General features: G+C 40.6%; 4 protein-coding genes across 4 annotated transcripts; 1 reads left to right on the forward strand and 3 right to left on the reverse strand.

Annotated features, from left to right (window-relative positions):
* Window positions 1-118: 118 nt before the first annotated feature.
* Window positions 119-4,321, reverse strand: LOC108100602 (protein O-mannosyltransferase 1). Its single transcript, XM_017204588.2, has 4 exons — window positions 3,252-4,321; window positions 2,321-2,883; window positions 1,085-1,864; window positions 119-1,016 (listed from the first exon to the last, which is right to left on the reverse strand). Exons 1-4 carry the CDS (start codon window positions 3,836-3,838, stop codon window positions 295-297), a joined length of 2,652 nt encoding a protein of 883 aa, XP_017060077.1. The 5' UTR covers window positions 3,839-4,321; the 3' UTR covers window positions 119-294.
* A 1,528-nt stretch (window positions 4,322-5,849) lies between these two features.
* On the forward strand, window positions 5,850-6,510 carry LOC108100251 (protein new-glue 1). Its single transcript, XM_017204028.1, has one exon. The coding sequence runs from the start codon at window positions 6,214-6,216 to the stop codon at window positions 6,508-6,510; it is 297 nt and encodes a 98-aa protein (XP_017059517.1). The 5' UTR covers window positions 5,850-6,213.
* A 1,007-nt stretch (window positions 6,511-7,517) lies between these two features.
* LOC108100144 (protein new-glue 1-like) lies at window positions 7,518-7,814 on the reverse strand. The gene has a single exon (XM_017203897.1). It carries the CDS (start codon window positions 7,812-7,814, stop codon window positions 7,518-7,520), a length of 297 nt encoding a protein of 98 aa, XP_017059386.1.
* Window positions 7,815-8,870: 1,056 nt separating this feature from the next.
* Window positions 8,871-9,167, reverse strand: LOC108100143 (protein new-glue 1-like). The gene has a single exon (XM_017203896.1). The coding sequence runs from the start codon at window positions 9,165-9,167 to the stop codon at window positions 8,871-8,873; it is 297 nt and encodes a 98-aa protein (XP_017059385.1).
* Window positions 9,168-14,651: the final 5,484 nt, after the last annotated feature.

Consider the following 14,651-nt stretch of genomic DNA (forward strand, 5'->3'; position numbering starts at 1 on the left):
CATTTAATTACATGAGAAACTTGAAGTATTTTATTTTTAAACTTGTTTTTAATCTCTCTTTATAATTACACATTCTCCTACGGCTCTCAAAACAAATCATTTTGAAACCGCATCTAAATTAAAATAAATAAATAATTGTTTTAATTGGTTTTGCAAATGAGTATGTTTACATTTCAAATAATTTATGGCTTAGCACTAGTTCAACTTTAGCTAGGTCTCCTAGTCTATTGTACATGGTACGAGTACATGATTGCACGTCTCTCTGGCCGCGGAGATGGAATGTGGATATTTTTCTCAGTGCAGTGGGTGGTTTTTGTGCAGGACAAAGTCCCAGGTGTCCTTCCATCGCAGCCGGCGCACCTCGCCCACGCTCATCTTTCGCGCTCCATAACTGAACGGAATGAACTTGAAGAAAATGCTGACCACGCAAATCAGCCAAAAGATTAGGATGAGGCGATAGAGGCGCACCAGATGAACTCCGCGTCCGGTGCAGAAGCGCCGCAGCAGATAGTCCAGATGCTCCACGACGAAGCACAGGAGGAGTAACTTGAACACAAAGGCTGGCAAGTAATTGTGCAGGAAGAGTGTGCGATCCACGAAGAAGTACGGCAGGTAGTGGACCAAGTAGCCTACGAAGAAGGTATCGCCGGCAATGAGGAACCTCTGCCACTCCTCTTCGGAAATATCGAAGCACAAACGTTGTCTTCGAACCGCGTAAAAGGCAAGTAATGCGGCGTAGACGAGTATTCCCGCGGTGGCCGTGTACCAGATGAGTATGTTGCCCAGCAAGTAGATCTGAGCACTGGACTCCGAGTCCAGCCAGTAGGCGATGCCCTTGTCCATCAGCGGCCACTCGTGCGGCATCGAGCTGTACATGTGGCTGGGTATTCCCCTTGTCTGGAACAGCATCTTCGACTGCAGCTCCAGTAGCTTGGCCCAGAACGAAAGGCGAGTCCGTTGAGTGGGAATCATTTCGGCGGTCAGCAGCTGGCGTTCTCGTTCCTGGTGATCTTCAGCTGTTTGGAAAGAATAAAGTATTGTAGGTATTTAAAATAATTTTATATAAGTGTGTTGAAATACTTACTCTGTGTATATCGGTGCTCTTCGACATTCCAGATGGTGTGCTCGTTCAACTTCTGATCCCGATCCGCCACCACTTCGTGCTGATTGAAGCCCCAATCCGGCAGTTGATGGCCACTGAACTTGAGAGCGGCTCCCGTGGAGACGTGAATCAGACGAATCTCCGACTTGATGGCATGCCAGCTGTCGCCTTCGGAATCGCGATTCATGATATCCACGCGCCACAACAGTTCACCGGCCATTTTGATCTCGTAGTCGATGTAACAACTGACCTCCTGACATTGTGGCGTCATTGCGGCAGCCACATCGTGGGAATTCAACGCTCGACTGGTGATTCCATGCACCAACTGGATGATGTCACCGTGTCGAATCACATCCGGATTGTCTCCCACCACCAGATTCTCCTTCGTGGGTCGTTTCACCAGCCACCAGTTGTTCACATCCTTGAAGGAGTAGCAGGTGACCTGTTGCTGATGCGAGGAACCCCTCTTGTCGGGATAACGCACTGGATAAACAGCTGCATGCGAATGAAGCCAGCAGGTGCGTCCGTGGGTGTGCCGCAAAGTGATCTGGGATCCGTGCACCACATCCAGTGGTTGTCCCTTTGTAATCGATGCCAGTCCTCCCTCCAGGGAAGCCTGAAACGCACTGGTCATGATGCTGTCATGGGGTCCTGCTCGGTGCAGTGTGCGGAAGTGGACGTAGAAGACTCCTATGTAGACGGCCAATGGAAGACCAATAAAGAGCAGCAGACGACTTATGGCGTGCACCCACAATTGGCGATCTGAAAAAAGAGAAAGTTAATATGGTTTCATTTGCAAATGTAAAAAAGTTAATGGAAGACAAAGAACATTTTAAATAATTTTTGTAACTTTAAATTATTTTTATCAATTTGTCTTAACGTATACGCAATATTAACAGATTTTCAAAAAATCGATCTTATATTTTTGGTAATGCATATTAATTATATAGAGCTTCACAGTTATTAAGAAATCTTTCAAACTTATCTTAAGAAAGTTATAATGTTTCCTACACCAGAAAATGCGTATACGTAATGTGAGCAGAACGTTAAGAACATTTTTAAAAACTTTATAAATAAAATTGGCTTTAGTTTTTTTTTTTTTGTTTTTATATTAATCAATGCAATATACATCCTATGAATCTTGAATAAAATGTTTCGAATGTACAACAGTGCGTATGCGTGACAAGAATTTCAGTTCTTTTCCTTATCAATTCTTACTGGTCAAACTCGCATCGTAGAGCAGTTGCCAAAGCGTGCGGCACAGCATATAAATGGCCAGTCCAAGTGCGAGGTATCCGATGTACTTGATCGTTCCAGCTGCTCCCAAAAAGACAGCGGCCGCTGCTCCAGAGATTATCCATTGGACGCTGCCGAGGCGACTCCTCTGGAATCGGAGCAAAAACGCGATGCCCACTGTGCTGGCCAGCAGCAGCATCGATTCCATGAGAACGAATCGGGATTGGGTGAGCAAGGAGTTGTCCAGGACGACGAGCAGACCACCCAAAGCGGATGACCAGCGACTCAGCTTCGCTTCCAGCAGAAGTTTGTAAGCTGCGGGTGCCAGCAGACTTCCGCACATCGCCGGAACGAACCGGAACCAAAAGATGGGCATTTCCGGTGAGTAGGGCTCTCCGATTCGGGTAAAGTTATGGTCACCTTCAAAGCCAACCAGGCTGACCAGACCGGCGATCAGCTGTTTGCCCAGCGGCGGATGTTGGTCGAAGAAGAAGATGTTGCGCAAGTACATTGAGATGTACTTGCCGTAATGCAGTTCATCGAACCTAAAATGTTTAAATATTTCTTGGTTAAATGTAAATTTAAATTGTTAGAGCTAGTTCTTTATTTATATGCAGGGCTAAAACTTTCCCTTTCAACAGTTGTTAATGAAATCAGAAGTCATAAAATGAGTTAAAAATCGGAAGAGCAACAAAAGAACAAATACAAACTTATTTTCTTTTTAACGTGTTTTGTGATCATAGATTATTTAATGAAGTTTTGAGGGACATACAAATGCATAACAACAAATTGCTTTTTAATATAAACATCACTATACAAACAAAAATATTTCGATAACATTAACCTAATATCTTTTAATAGATCATTTTTGGTTTCTCTAGCTTTGTTATTGTTTTTGTTGATCTTTACTTACACAATATGCGGCGGTGTTGCCAATTTGTAAAAACGCGTGCCAAAGGCCAAGAAAAAGAGGGTCCAGCTGAAGAGATCGATGTTCAGGCTAACGGTAAATGGTGGCATAGCATCGGGATCTCTCTCTTTTGCTGTCACTGATGCTGCTACTGCGCTGCTCTTGTGTTGTTTGTGGCAGGCTGAGAGCGAGCGGGAGCGAGACGGTGAAGCTGAGCGAGAGCGCGAACGATCAGAGGTAGGCGATGGGGAGACTTGTTTTGGCGTCGCTGTTGGAGTAGGCGTCGCAGTCGGCGTCACCGACGGCGTCGTTTGCCGGCTAACGCTGCCGCGCAGCGGCGCATTCAAATGGCAATTCACGTCGACGCAGCAATTGAACATCGTTAGAGCACCGTTACAGCACAGTGGTGAAGGTGAATTTCTCACAGCCGACGCAGTTGTTGTTACTTTTGAGTTTGTCGAACGGCTGCGAAAGTGAAGTCTTTCGTTTGGCTCGCCGCTCGAATCGCTGGCCGCCCATTGTTGCTGTTGTTGCTTCGTCTTGGTCGTCTTGCGGCGCTGTGTAATAGTGTTTGTGTAGGTGGAAGACATAGCGGTTTCCTCGTTTTTGTTTTTGTCTTTTTAGCATGCTATTTGCTCATCGACATTTAGCGGGCATTTCTAGCTCGCATTGTTTTTTCTCACTCACTTTCACTGATCAATTAGCATTCATCAAACATGAGATAATTCAGTGATAATCAAGCGATCACTTATTTTCACTTTGTTTTGTTTGGGTTTTTTGTTGTTGTTTATTTCTTATTTTTGCCACGTTTGCCTGCTAGCCGAAAACCTGTTTTGCACTTTCTACACTCCACTTGTCTCGTTGGCTCTTCCTCTTCCTTGCCTTCTTCAGTAATTTGCATTAACATACAAATGATGGCCAGCTGGGGAAGAAAGTTTCGATACCGAAATATTCCCACAAACACACACTCACGGAAGTGAAAAAACAAACTATTTTTATTTCACTGGGCTCCTTGGCCAAAATCGCAACCTGCACGCTTAAGATCTCGCTACTGAATGGCCTGGGACTTCGACTGAATGGAAATGGATCCGCGGTGGCTCTCTTTCTTCTGCGCAGCCGCAGCTGCTGCTGCTGCTGCCCTCGGCGCACAGTGGATTGATTTCCCAAAAAGCGTAGCAAAAATGAATGTACATATGTACATATAAAACTATTTAAAATACATGATTGTGATTCACTATGGCTAAAAAATTTAGTTTGTGCTATGAAGTTTTCTCTAAACGTTTTGTTTTTAAATTAGTTCCTTTAAGATAACGACCACTTTAAAAAGTCAACAACAACATCATTGGTTTTTAAAATGAGTTTCTGATAAACGATCCACTGTGCGACTGCGCTGTTATTGCCTGGAATGCGGTTCGGCTGCTGCGGCCCTGTCTCTTTCCTCGTCTTATTCCTCTGCGCCTCAGTCTACCTTGATTTTTAACCCATTTCCCGTTTTGTGAGGCAAGAAATGCTCAGTGATGACAGATATTGATTAGGAGAACAGCTAGATTCTAAAAGTCGTAAAACTAAATTACATAAACAAAAAAAATTTCAACGTTAATGCACTCTAATTTACTTTTGGCCCTCCCTTTGAAAAATATGTAATCTAGTGGAGTCCATGTCTTTCTGAATTTTAATCAGAACAACTTTGACAGTCAGTGGACGCAGAGTAAAATAAACTGAACGCAACCTTCAATTTTTTTTACAACGAAGCTATGAAAAAGAATGTATTTTTAAAAATGTGCGTGGGGTCAATAAAATCTAATTTAGTATGTAGCTATTTTTGGTCGAATAAAATCTGAACCTGCAACACTGGGTGAGCATGCAAAAAGATCCATCCTGTTCTCAACCCCTCTCTCGCTCTCGATCTCTCTTCCGTAGGTGAGTGTCGCCAAACGGAGTCTGCAAAAACAAAGAACACCAGCAGTACAATTAAACACCATTTATTGGCGCTGTAAAGAGCGGTTGTTTGGTATTTAGCGGCTAAAGTTATGTGCATATGTATGTCTATATGTATGTTTTGTTAGTATGTTTAAGTGAGGGGAGACGTAAAAGCACGCGTCACAGGTTGAGAGTTGGGAACCTGTTCTCTTGGCTTGCGACCCATTCTATTGGCCATGGACCAAAGATGTGGGTACCCGCCTGACCTATTGGCCTTATTTATGTTTTTTCCTTTAGGCCTCGAAGACATTGTATTAATACATTGTTGCTTTGCATCAAACTTATGACATCAGTTGCCGGATTTTTGTTTAGTCTTTTGGGTTAGGTAAACGGTTCTAAACTGGTTCTACAAATAACCAGAAGTTGGTGCGTTTTTTCTTCCCACAGAGTATAGAAACAAAAACATTTGAAATAGAAATGTGTTTACCTAAAAAAATATACAAACAAATCTGGTTTAAATAATGGTTTACATATGGTATTAAATACTTAAATCTTAATAAGAATAATATTTTAACTCTACAACAAAATTTATTAAGATGGGGAAACGTAATCAACCCCATAAATAATTTTTGCAAAGGTTCTTAAACTATGAATAACGTGTTTCTAGTCTGCTACATTTAACACATTGTTTTCCCAGAGATACAATAATAGAATGAGAAAGTGCGTGGATAAGTTTATACAGGTGAAACTCCAAACCAGAGTCAACATGTTTCAAGCTAAATCTAAAGTCTTCAAAATATCTTGGATATTTGTACAACTGCCTTGTTGTAGGCATATAATTTTTGCGAATTATTGTTTGCTTGCCCTGGATAGAAAGGCCTAAAGATGTGGATCAGCTGGTATTATGCGTAAAGTTCCCACGCTAATTCGGATAAACCCAGATAATACAGATGTTTACTTCCGAAGCTAACCCGCGGGGTATAAATAGTGAGTGTTTCGAACCAGAAAGGCATCAGTTGATCCACTTCAATTACCAATCATCAACATGAAGTTCACCTGTGCTCTGCTCCTTTTGGCCACTTTGGCTTGTGTCCTGGTGAGCCTGTCAAGTGCTGCCAGTTCCACAACCTCAACAGAGGCCAGCACCACCACCACAACAACAACGGCCTCGTCCTCGGACACCACCACCACCACTGAATCCTCCTCGGACACCACTACCACCACCACTGCTTCCTCTTCTTCCTCCTCCGGCAAGAAGAAGCACATTATCCACTACAAGCGCAAGGTGCACCGCCCCAAGAAAGTCAGGAAGATCCACCGCAAGAAGAACCGCAGCGGTTAGACGCCCTTAAAAATCCATCGCTCCTGTTAACCTGTTTCGAACCTTAATCCTGAACCACTGCAAAACTACGCTTTTATAGTTATAGTTCAAAATCTTGTTATTTTTATTATATAAGCACCTTATACATGTTATTTAGTTAAAAATATATCAAATAATTATTCAACCAAAATTTTTAAATTACATTTAAGCCTTCAGCTTTTAAATAATCAAGCACAATAATTTTATTTCTGAACCTGAACCCTAAACCATTGGTAACTACCCTTTTTAGTAAAAGTTAAAAATCTTCTATTATTATTATGTAAGAACCTTATACTTCTTGTTTATATAGAAATATATCAAACCACTTTTCAAATAAGATTAAAATTATATATTAATTTATATTTTACTCAGAGTGCTTTGATTTTCTATACACCAGGAATTCCGAATTAAGTTTTAATTTTCCTAATATATAAACAGAAACAGTTTCGACTTTATAAATTATGAGTGAATCCACAACATTTTTATTTGATTCTTTCCGTTTTTGTAGTTTGTCCTTCATTTGATTTTTTTTATAAAAATTAAACATAACTCAAAAATTTGTTTTTCCTCGATATAAATATTTTATATTTTTTTTTAAAGATCAAACATTTTTAATATGTATTTAACATATTGTATTTACATATCACAACAAATTATATACATTTACATTGTCAAAAATGTCGTTGTCACATAATTTTACAAGTGGCAGTAGAGGAAATGGGCGTTGACAAAACTTGAATTGCGTGGGTAACACACGTGCCACATTTCGAACGCCAATTTGCAAGCCCCTTGGGTGATTAAATAAACATGTTATGCAAGTTTTTTTTTGAATAAAATATATATTTAACAAGCAATTTAACAAAAAAGCGTGTAGTGCTTTCACTTAAACAATAAAACGATTGTAGTAATAAATTAAAACCAAAGTGTGGAAGGGATTCAGGACATCAGTCGTTCAGGCGGGAAATAACGGTAAACAGTTTCGAGGAGGCTTAGGCGCTGCTCTTCTTCTTGTGGTGGATCTTCACGATTTTCTTGGGGCGGTGGATCTTTCGCTTGTAGTGGATAATGTGCTTCTTCTTGCCGGAGGAGGAAGAAGAGGAAGCAGTGGTGGTGGTAGTGGTGTCCGAGGAGGATTCAGTGGTGGTGGTGGTGTCCGAGGACGAGGCCGTTGTTGTTGTGGTGGTGGTGCTGGCCTCTGTTGAGGTTGTGGAACTGGCAGCACTTGACAGGCTCACCAGGACACAAGCCAAAGTGGCCAAGAGAAGCAGAGCACAAGTGAACTTCATGTTGATGATTGGTAATTGAAGCGGATCAACTGATGCTTTTCTGGTTCGAAACACTCACTATTTATACCCCTTAGGCATAGTACCATTTGATCCAAATCTGGGATACTTTATCTTAAAACGAGGTTGGGCAAACAAAACTTTGCAAAAAACTATGCCTACCGCGAGTCAGTTGTTCAAACAATAAAGCCACAATGACGTTATTCTTTAGAATCACCTGCTTATATTTACACACGCACTTTTTACAAATTTAGTAGGCAGTTTAAATAAACACAATGCATTCTGTTAGTTCAATTATATGTATTATTAGCATGCCAAATTATATCATTTCAGAAATACATTTTCTTGTCGTGTTTTCGGATTATTATAGACCATTATATAATATAATATTTATGTTGTTAAAAAAAAATAACTAAGCGAATACAAATTGTATATTGTTCTTATTGAAAACAAAAAAAATTTTCTAAAAAATATTTAAATTAAAAAAATGTTTTATAGTTAAAATTGGGATCAAAACTTTTCTTTATTTAATTATCATCTCCGCACCAACGGTCCACAAAAAAAACATTATCTGATATAATACTTATTTGAAACCTTTTGGCTTTTTGCGAAGGTGAATAAGAATTAAATATTTCTTGAGTAAAAATTATTCCTAAATATTTGGGTGCAGTTTTGTATATTGTATTGAAAGTTGGTTTTAGCTAAGTCCATACACTTTATGGCATAAATACATAGTTCTATTTATAAACGCCAATTAATTAGAAACTTGGTTTAGCATCGGTATTTTTTTTTGTGGGGGCATTAACCTTATTAGAAACTTAATCTGGAGCGCTCAAAAAATATGAATAATATAAAATGAAAAATATAAAATATATTCTGTAATGTAACCATTGAAATGTAAAAATTCAACGAAAACTATCATAAAGATTAGAATGGCAAAATTGCTTGTATTTGTACAATAAGGATTTTGATTACAGTTGTGGAAATATAATATCAGAAGAATTCAGGGAGTCAGATTTTGATATAGCCGGAAGAGGATTGGGGGAGTTCTACTGGCGTTTAACCCCTGCGGCTCCTGTTAATCTTGCGGTGGATCTTCCTGATTTTCTTCGGGCGGTGGACCTTCCGCTTGTAGTGGATCACGTGCTTCTTCTTCTTAGTGGAGGACGAAGCAGTGGTGGTGGTAGTGGTGTCCGAGGAAGCAGTGGTGGTGGTGGTGGTGTCCGAAGAGGAGGCCGTTGTTGTAGTGGTGGTGGTGCTGGCCTCTGTTGTGGTTGTGGAACTGGCAGCACTGGACAGGCTCACCAGGAAACACCCAACTATGGCCAAAAGAAGCAGAGCACAAGTGATCTTCATGTTGATGTCGGACAATTGGAGTGGATCAACTGATGCTTAACTGATTTTATCCCTCACTATTTATACCCCTTAGGTTGCTGAGGGAGTTAGTGTCTGACGTATGTGGGTTTATCCGCAATACCGTGATAGACTTACGCACGATACCTGATCTAATCTACATCTTCAGGCCTAACAAAAACCAAGCCAAGCAAATAATAATTTGCAGAAAGTTATGCCTACTACAAAGCAGTTGTGCTAATATTTTAATATACTTTGCGAACTATTAATTCGCGAAAACAGCAAATGTTTTAATAATGCGAATTAAGACAAACAAATTTAATGGAAAAATTTTAGTTGTTTGATAATAAACAATTAATAATAATTGATAATTCTTAAATCATTCCGATAAAGTAGGTAAATATATATGATATTTTTTAAATTTTATTTTAAGTTGACCGTCTTAAAATCAAATCAAAGTCAATTAACTTAAAAATAAGTTAAAACTCTCCTCTACTTTACATTAATCTCTTGCTCTACACAAACTTAACATAAGTCTCCCCTGTTATTAACATGATGCTGTGAACAAACCCACATGAATAGACTAACGGAAAGAGGGAGATAGAGTCTCGTAGAGTGAAAGAGCAAGGACGAGACACAAACAGATAGAGAGCACACTCGAAAATCCGTGGTGCGAGTCCGAGTTCAGCACAAATCTGATGAGAACGTGAGGTTCGATGGGTTGGTGTGCAAGTGTATTGGTGTGTTGGAGTGCTGGTGTGTCGGTGTGTGGTGCGTTGGTGTGCGGGTGCTTGTGGGTGTTTGTGGCTCGGGGAGTGTCTGCTCTGCCACTGCAACTTCGAGCTTGGAGTGCAGGACAAACGCCCAGGACCTCTCCTCCACCCATTCGGAAAGCATCGGCGAGGTGGGGGTCATGCCTACAGCCAGGTCCTTGCAACTGCAACAATAAACGAAACGGGGCTGAGATGCGGCAAGGCTGCTCTGCTGGCGGCGGATTGGTTGCCGGGCTTAGCGGTGTGGCTGTGAGGTCGCACAGAACTCACAGGACTCACAGGACTCGTGCCCACCTCCCACGCCCACTCCCGCCGTTCGCCTCGCGGCCTGCACAAGTGCAAGGATATTGTCGCCACCGCCTGCTATTGCACGCAGAAAAAAGGATGTTGTTTTTAGGTTCTACAAAAATATACTGTGGGAAACATATGTTCTTATATGTAGGTTTACTTCTAGATTTTTGCGAATCTAGAAAATGTTGTTACAATATGATGGTCAATTAAAACAGCCAACTTATAACAACCATTTTTATATTACATTATAGGATTGAGATCCAATATTAATCGAAACAAGAAACGTTGATAAACTTAACAATATCTTAAGAAATTTTATAATCGTAATAATAATTCTTCTTATTTGTTTTACAAATGTACCTAGGGATATATTATTTCTAACTATAGTTTCAATGATTTTAGGAAAAAGCTAATCTTAAGCATATGCTAACCAATAATGTGGCTTTCTGCAGAGTTTTAGGCTTTTGATTTCTGAACACAAGTAAGTACTGTTTTTTTTCTTTCAGTATGCTGGTGTTCCTGATTCCTGTTCCTCCGTCTGTTCCCCCGTCCCTGCCCCTTCCCCATTCGCTTTCTGCGCCTGCATCGTTGCAGCATCGCTGTTGCTGTTGTGTCTCGTTTTCGCCGGATGGATGGGCGAATGGATGGGTGGTTGCAGGCGGTCTGGCGGGTGGGTGAATGGATGGATGATGGCTGGTGGGTGGTTAGGTGGCTGTGTGGCTGTGTGGGTTGGTTACGGTGGTTTGGTTTGGTTTGCTGCCTGCCGTGTGCCACTTTGGCCATGTTCGTGGCCGTGGCCGTGGCCTCGACTCATGCGCTCGTTCTCGTTTCCCTGCAGCTTCACCACTCAACCAACCACTCAACTCAACTCAGCTCAACTCCAGCCAAGGCCAAGCCGGCAGAGGACGACGTCGCCGGCGATAATGTGGCACAATGACATTGCCATTGAACTAGGTCGAGGACGTGTTCCCTTTTGGCCACCGCCACCGCTTGTTTGGTTAATGTCTGCCTCCGTCTTCGTGGCCTGTTTCTCGTGGGCGGCGGTGGCACCACGAACCACACCAAACCACACCGCACCCCGTCTTGCGGCGAAATGCGGAATGCGAATTGTGGTTGTGGCAAGTGGATGGCGATGCAGACGGTGCTTTGACTTTTTACTGCATGGCGCAACGGGAGTGTTATCTATTAAAGGTTAGCTGTTCACTGTTTTCTACTTTAAAAGATGGCTTTCGAGATATGATGAAGCGAAAAACTTATTAAAACTTAAAGATATATATACCATCTCAATTTAATAATATTAATAATGGTTAAAAGTATGGTATCCGTCTTGAATTTCTCAAAATACTTATATTACTACAAGCGATTGAGCAAATACTTCAACAAATATAGCCACTAATTTTTCGTTATAATTAATTATATGTTATAAAAATAATACTTGTTTTTAGCTACAAAAAAGACCAAAGCTCCTTTAAAGTAAAAATAGAATAGAAATAAAAGATAATAACTGAACTATATTTATAATTATTATATATAATATACAGATAACTATTTCAAAGAATAAGACTTAATCCTTATACTTGTGAAATAGCAAACAAAAAGCAATTACATAAATTAAAAATTCAGCATGCTGTCCAAGAACCGAATGCCAACTAAATAATTTCTTAATCAATTTTTTAGCTCCTTTGAGAAACTCAATACGTCATCTTGTTCGTGCGGAAAGATTGTGAATTTAATGACATTAGGCGCAATGTCCGAATACAGCCGGAGATTAATGGAATTTTGCCAAAAATAAAGCCGACAAAGACGGCTGGCAATCAATTAAAATGCATAGACTGCAGTCGGCCTAATGAAAGCTTTTTCTTCGATGTCCAGACAGCTTCATCTGCTGGCAATTTCGGGGAATTGGGAGTAATGGAGCCAAAAGCGGGGTTCGGGCCATTATGGATGTGTCTGCGCTTTGTCTAAGTTCTTGTTTTTGGGCCGCCGCGTCGGTTTTTGGGGACGAGTTTTATTTATTTTAATTTAAATGAAATTTATTTTATGCACATACGCACGCACACAGATGCTGTTTTTTTGAGCGGCTAGTCAAAAGCTAAGGGTTGATTTTGTACATTTATATATGCACATGGATTATGCACCCACACACGTTTATTCCATTCGTTCGTTTTCATGTGTAAATAGGGTGGACCTTTCAATGGCTATATTAGAAAGTTAAAGCTTACCTTTTGTTTAAGCCTTTATGATAAGATCATGATGCTTTTAAATTAATCACTACAATTTTAAGATATATATTACAACTTAAGGCGGGCAAGTCAACAGATTGTTTTGTTCTTTTTAAAAAAAAATCAAAGAATAATACATTTTATTAGGCTTCTTCGTCTGCGCTGTTAGTCAACACTGCGTATGAGTTATAAAAATAAAAGCAGATATTTCCCATGATAATTATTTTTAAAGCTTAAAAGCTTAATTATTTGTTATATTAAGGTTCACCCTAGATCGCATATTCCATATAGAAAATGCAACTAAAATGTTTCACAGGCAGTTTGTTTTTGCTGTTTTATGGCCAGTGTCTGGCCTGCCGCACCGCCTACTCCCCCCACAAAACCGCCCCCTTAACCGCCCTCATTCCGCCCACTGGTCGTTGTGGCAGACGAGATATTGCAGTTGCAGTTGTTGCAACAACATTTGTTTTTGTTGCTGCTCGCCTGCAGTCTGGCAAAATTTTTGCCATTTGATTGCATTTTGTTGGGCGGCCTTTTTGTGTAGAGCAGAGTTTGTTGCACTTCACCATGAAGTTAGGTGATGCAAGCGCACACACACACACACCTACATTTTCACAGGATGCAGAAAAACGCACTCACACAGGCACACATGTGGCATAGGCCTTAGGATACTACAAAACTTCTACATATGCATTTGCCTAGACATACAAACCAACGCATTTGTGTGGGCCTGGGCGTTATGTAAAGCCATTTTTTTTATTATATATAAATCTCTATACATATTTTATAATATGTATACATAAAATTCCATTTTTTAGTTTGATTTTGCTTGCTAGCGTCTGCTAAAAATAATAACAAAATGGCCGACCAGCCGGTACAGTTGTGTTCAAAACATCGACTAGTGCAGTTTCCTGTGCATGGCATGTATTGCATACTTTCGAGCGTTGCACAAGTAACACACTTTCGGGGCACAAGAAACGGAGGCATTACCCCTTGTTGCAACGCTCCCCAAGGAAGCACTGTAACCAGAGGGAACACCAAAAGCCCCAAGTGCATCACTCCCTTCCATGGCCATTTAACTACAGTCAAACTTCTGTAACTTACATTTCATGGTACTGTTTTCAGAAATTAAAGATAGTTTAAATAGTTTGATTGTTAAACAGTTGCTTATCAAAATATTTGAAATTTTATCATGATAGTATTTCAAATCTAAAATATCTTGAAAATATTTTGCTTACTTAAATCAGATATCAAATATTTTATTTCTTTGAATAAGTTCGGTTTTTAATGAAGTTAAGTTAAGTTGTCAAGCATTTGCATTTGATATTGTTAATAAGTTTCCAAACAAAAACCTTTCATTCATAGCCTCTTCTGTATAATATTTCCCCCTTCAACCAGTGAAAATTTGGTTCGCCAGCTCAATTTAGAACGCGTTTGGTTAGAGAGTTTAGACTGTGGCCAACCTAGAAGCCATCCATCTGTGCAGCACCGAACATTGTGGGTGCTTTTTTAAGCGCGGCACATACACGTATGGTCGTCGCCCAACTGCGGGGCATGCAGCAAGTGGCAGAGGACCACCGGGCGTATGAGTTCTCCTCAGAAGGCCTCCTCCAGCCACGCTGCCAACTGCAAACTGCCAACTGCCAACTCCCAACATTCGGCCGACTGCCGACCGGTTTGTTTAGAATTTTAGATTTTAGCGCGTTTTAGAATTTTATGAATGAATTTTTGGCGCTCGGCAGAGCTCCGCCTGCCGGGTGGTGCCCCCATTTTCCACACCCACTTCAATTTGCCGGAGCACTCCGAATCGTTTGGCTCGATTCACTTTTAGTTTTTGGTTAGTTTTCGGTTCCCCATTTGTTTTTTGGGGGTGTCGGTGTGACCTTGCCGGGGTGTTCCGGTGTTGTTTAGATTTAGTTTCTATTGGGCTGCACTTCAGCTGGTCCCTTTTTGCAGTTGGCACAAATCTATGCATATACATGTGCGAGGCCCTTAGACAAAAGTCGGTCCTGTGCCCCTTTTTTTCTCGCATAAGGGTATTGATTTTATGGGAATTGTAGAGGTTTCACCTCTTTAAAATTACAAAGCAATGAAAACACATGGTTGGCTAATACAAAGATGTGCGTTTAAAAGTTTCAGATTAAAGGAATCAATACAAAACAGCATAAAGGTATAAAACTAAGGTCCAATGAACTAAAGAA

Source organism: Drosophila ficusphila, unplaced genomic scaffold, assembly GCF_018152265.1.
Source record: "Drosophila ficusphila isolate 14025-0441.05 unplaced genomic scaffold, ASM1815226v1 contig_286, whole genome shotgun sequence".
Classification (NCBI taxonomy): Eukaryota; Metazoa; Arthropoda; class Insecta; order Diptera; family Drosophilidae; genus Drosophila; species Drosophila ficusphila.